At 46.3% G+C, this 5028-nt stretch overlaps 1 protein-coding gene across 1 annotated transcript; it reads left to right on the top strand.

The window, feature by feature from the left end:
- The first annotated feature begins 1853 nt into the window (after window positions 1–1853).
- Window positions 1854–2665, top strand: LOC103770541 (chromosome unknown open reading frame, human C18orf32). Its single transcript, XM_008937805.1, has 2 exons — window positions 1854–2081; window positions 2591–2665. Exons 1-2 carry the CDS (start codon window positions 1854–1856, stop codon window positions 2663–2665), a joined length of 303 nt encoding a protein of 100 aa, XP_008936053.1.
- The last annotated feature ends 2363 nt before the right edge of the window (window positions 2666–5028 follow it).

Raw genomic sequence — 5028 nt, forward strand, 5'->3', positions numbered from 1 at the left:
GGGGGCAGAGCCGCCGGACGGAGCTCTGGGCTCGCCTCTAACGCCTGTTTTGAGGGGAATTGAACCTTTTCGGTACGTTTGGGAGCTCCGGCCTTGGTTTCAACGCCACCGGGAGTGTGTGTGTGGGGGGGAATGTCACAGACGCTGCTCCTCTACCACCAACCGGGCTCCTGCAGAGAAACGCCAAAAATCAGCCTTTTAAGACTTCATCATCTTTTATAAATAAGCACAACCCAGCCCTTTATGTCCACATAACCTTCTTTTACCCCGTTCCCGTGTTAGCCGAGTTAAACAGGGTTGACCAAACCCAAATGTGCCCTTTTCTCTCTGCTGACCTCATCTGTGGTGGCTTAGGGAGAGAAACAAAAGCTCGGCTCACAGAGAAATAAGCTCACGCTTAAAACTGGACCGGTTGGTTGCCCTTTTAGTCATTGTTTTCCTACAAACCAGTGGCTGAGTCACAGAAGAAACCCCCCCAGAGAGATTTCAATGCGTTAAGGTTGGTGCTACACGCCCACTGATGTTTTTTGGGGGGATCTGGCAGAGCTAGGATGTATTTTTTGATCCCAAAAATTGATCTGGCTGCAGAGACCTCTGCAAGTCAACCCCTGGGACTTCTCTCCAGCCACTTTAAGGAAGGGATGAATCTGCAACACCTGGCTGAAGATTGAATCTCTTTGGTGGGGATTGGATCTGAATTGGCTTTTTGAGTGGCTTTAATTGGTTAGATATCCCCTGAGAGTGGTATCTCAAATAGTATATAAAATTTATAACACTTACAAATCAGTGATTTAAGATGTCATGAGATATCCTGACCTGGTGGTGCTGGGTTAACCCTTGGACTTGATGATCTTAAAGGTCTCTTCCAACCCAAACAATTCTCTGATTCTATATTATAGATGATATTTAAGATTCCTCTCTGCCTTCAGAAAGCAGATTTTGCAAAAAGTACCTTTGAAGTAGCCAAGACATTTGCAGTAGCCAAAACTGCATTTGAAGGAGTCGACTGGAAATTGGGATTGGGTTATTCTGCAGAGCTGGAGGCTGAAAATCTTTTGCTAGCTTAAAGAAAAAAATCAAGTGAAACTCTGATGCCAGAACAAGCATCCACATCTGCCTCCTTGTTCTCCAGCCTGGCAAGCTTTGGGTTTGCTTCTTAATTTAAGAATTCTAGTGTCAGCAGCACAGAGAGGAGGAACGTGAAGGACAAAGCTGAGCTGTGGAGTGGAGCAGGGTGAAAATCCTGCTTGGCAGCACTGGAAGGCTCAGGAAGTAAATGCTCCCTTGCCAGCTCAGGCCTTTCTGCCCTGGTGCTGGGGTTTGCTGCTGGTTTTGAAGACTTTGAAGGGTTGGGGGAGGTCAGAGAAGGGCAATGAAGCTGGGGAAGGGTCTAGAGGCCAAGTGTGGGGAGGAGCAGCTGAGGGAGCTGGGGGTGCTGAGCCTGGAGCAAAGGAGGCTCAGGGGAGACCTTCTGGCTCTGCACAGCTCCTGACAGGAGCCTGGAGCCAGGGGGGGGTCGGGCTCTGCTCCCAAGGGACAAGGGACAGGACAAGAGGGAACAGCCTCAAGTTGCCCCAGGGGAGGTTGAGGTTGGCCCTGAGGAGCAATGCCTTCAAACTATTTATTTGTTAATTAAAATATGAAGAAACCCCTTGTTGAGAAGTTTAGCACATCAGAGTGTGGTTTTTGAAACTTTAAGAGTTAAATGATAATTAAAGAACCTTTTATGCCTGGACCTCATCCATCTCTTTTCCTGCTTTAAAGCTGTTTTCTTAGCTGGTGGTTGTCACCCTGAGCTGTTGGGGTTTTTTTTCCCCCCCTCACCATCTTTCTTCACAGCACAGGGGGAAGCCATGGTGTGCATTCCATGTATAGTCATTCCAGTTCTCCTCTGGGTCTACAAGAAGTTCCTGGAGCCTTACATCTACCCTGTCATTGCCCCTTTGGTGAAACGTGTGTGGGCCAAGAAAGCCCTGGAAGAAACAACCCCCACCAGCCCTGCTCGAGGAGGCAGCACTGCGACTCCTCCAGCAGCTTCAGCCACCAGAAGATACCAAGAGGATGAATTTGGGATTTATAAAGTAAGGTTAATTCTGCTAGGGAAATAAAATCCTCATCAAACACCCAAGAAATAGCTTGGGGTGGGCATCACCAAAGAAAAATCAAGAGTTGGGATGTGGGGGGGGGGGGGTTGAGGTGGTTTTGGGGCTGTTCTCAGGAAAGGGAGTTGGCAGTGCTGAGCCTGCTGGGGATAGTTGCTTTAGGGCAACTTCTGGACTTGGAAGGGTGGGGATTGCACCTGATTTTGAAACAGCTTAATTTATTATTCTTATTTTTATCCCTGTTTTTAATATCTGGCTGTTTATGGCTTGAAGGTAGAAAATGACTTGAAGCTAGAAAATGGCTTTAAGCTAAAAAATGGCTTGAAGCTAGATGGCTTTAAGCTAGAAAAGGGTAAATTTAGGTGTATATATACAGATTTCTTCATAGCCTTGCTTCTAGAAGCCATTTTCCTCCCTGATTATCACTTTTCTGGGTGTGAAGTCCCTTTTTCTTGTTTTTTTTTTTGACACTCACTCATTTTTTGCAGTTTGAAAGCAACGGGGTAGCAAATGGAATCACCACAGAGAGACCCACAGACCTTGAGGAGAAGAAGACAGCTTGAAGGAATCCTCTCAGAAGGATTTTATTCCCTGGTGGCCAATACAAACTGGTGATATTTTGCTCACTTTGGAAGACTTTTGGGTTTGTTTGTTTTTTTTTTTCCTTTGCACATTTTAGCTGAAGAAAACCCTGAATCATTTACAGGAGAGAGTCTGGTTTTGCTCTTAAAAAGAGCAGCTGGCCTGTTTCTGAAGTTAAAATGTTTGGAAAAAAAGTCACTGTCATTCCTTTGCCTGGGTTACTTTTGTCTCTAAATTATTTGTTATGCTTAGAGTTTAGCTGAAATAAATCTAACCTTGGAAGGTCAGTGTTCCCTTTTGCTTTACTGATTTCTGGTGGGTTCCTCCAGGTTTGCAGCTTAAAAATGATACCTGAAAACTCAAGGACTTGAAAAAACTCAAGAACTATGAGTGTGACAGTGTAAGGATCGTGGCTAAATTCTGAAGAATTTGGTTTTCCTGTGCAATCTGGGGGTGAGCTAAAGGAGTTCTGCTGTATTCAAGATATCCTAAAAGCAGCCAGGCTTGATTTGATCCATGGATTATTTTCCCTCAAGCATTGTGCCTTTCTTTCCTGAAGAGGAGCAGCAGGGGAACGATGCAGGAGGATTGTTTCTGGGTGGTTGTGGTGGTTTAAAATGCTGCTGTTGTGTCTTTCAAACCAAAATCCAGCTCGAGTCTCTTCAACGTGCTTGTGGAATGTGAATAGTAATAAACCAAGATTTTATTTATGGAAAAATTTGGTTGTTTCCTACAATGGTTTTTAGGTTTTTGAGCTGTAAATACATAAAGCAGGGACAAAGGCTTTGACAACCCAGGCAGGAGGAGCTGGTAGAGCCCCTGAGACTTCATGAACGTGGCAAATCCCTCGTCACCTCCTCCTGGGAAGACATTCTGCTGCTGACTTGCAACCCAACATGAAGCATTTCAGATGTCCCCAAGCTCTGGAAGAACTCAAAGCTCTAATTCCTCCTTCAGCCTCTTTGTAAAAGAGTCAAACCAAACCCATTTCAGCAATTTGGGGTTGATGTTGAGGATTTAGCATCTTCCCCAAAGTCCTAACTGGGATATATCCCTTCCTTGGAGACTCACTGAGGTCCAGGCTTCTTCTTGTGACTGTCTTTTGTTTCAGCCTGGAGCTGTGGAGGCTCAGGGGAGACCTTCTGGCTCTGCACAGCTCCTGACAGGAGCCTGGAGCCAGGGGGGGGTCGGGCTCTGCTCCCAAGGGACAGGACAAGAGGACACAGCCTCAAGTTGCCCCAGGGGAGGTTGAGGTTGGCCCTGAGGAGGCTGAAAACCCTGAGTGCCTCAGAACCAGGCCAAAATTTTGGACTAACAGTCACCTGTAAGACCTGTGAAGACAACAAAGTAGAGCAAGAGCCTTGCTGGGGCTCCTTTAATTTCTAAAGGAATGATATCAATTTATCAAGTGCACATAAATGAATGATTTTGAGTTATTTAGGGTATTATTAGACAAGGAAGTGCCTCAGACAGTAACAGGGAGAATAGACTGTGCAGGAAATGAGGCTGCAGGCTGAATTTGGCCTCTTGCTGCGTGCCAGAAGCTGGATTTAAACACCAGGCCCTTCAAGAAATCAATATTTGAACAAAATAACCTTCCAATTAACAAATTTAACATGTTTTATTCTTCATGGGGAGCTCCAAACGTGACGTGGTAACTTCCAGGTGTTGCTTGCATAGGTCTTAAAATGAAATTAATTGAAATGTGCCTTTAAAAAACTGCAAAGCCATACAAAAAATTCTGAGGTACGAGCAGAGAAGCTTTTTAGGTTGTTGGTTCTTTTGACCACCTGATTCTGCAAGCAGAGGAAATTGTGGTGTCTGAAATTGGGCTGTGACCAGCTGCCCAGAGAGGTGGTGGAGGCCCCAACCCTGGAGACGTTCAAGGTCAGGCTTGATGGGGCTCTGAACAACCCATTCTAGTTGGGATGTCCCTGCTTAGAGGGGGGTTGGGCTAGGTGACCTTTTGAGGTCCCTCCCAGCCCAAACCATCCTGGGGTTCTACAACTCTCTCCTACCAACTTTATCTACCTTGACTTTGCCAAGGCCTTTGACACTGTCCCCCACAGCATCCTCCTCTCTAAGCTGGAGAGATATGGGGACTGTTGAGTGGGTAAGAAACTGGCTGGATGGTCACACCCAGAGATTGGTGGTCGATGGCTCGACGTCTAGCTGGGCAGAAGTGACCAGTGGTGTCCCTCAAGGGTCTGTACTGGGACTGGTGGTGTTTAACATCTTCATCATTGACCAGTTTGAGAGGGGCTACAGGAAAGCAGGGGAGGGACTATTCCCAAGGGTTTGGAGTGATGGGACGAGGGGGAATGGCTTTGAGCTAGAAAAGGGC

The sequence above is a fragment of the Merops nubicus genome, unplaced genomic scaffold (genome assembly GCF_000691845.1).
Source record: "Merops nubicus isolate BGI_N331 unplaced genomic scaffold, ASM69184v1 scaffold6863, whole genome shotgun sequence".
Classification (NCBI taxonomy): domain Eukaryota; kingdom Metazoa; phylum Chordata; class Aves; order Coraciiformes; family Meropidae; genus Merops; species Merops nubicus.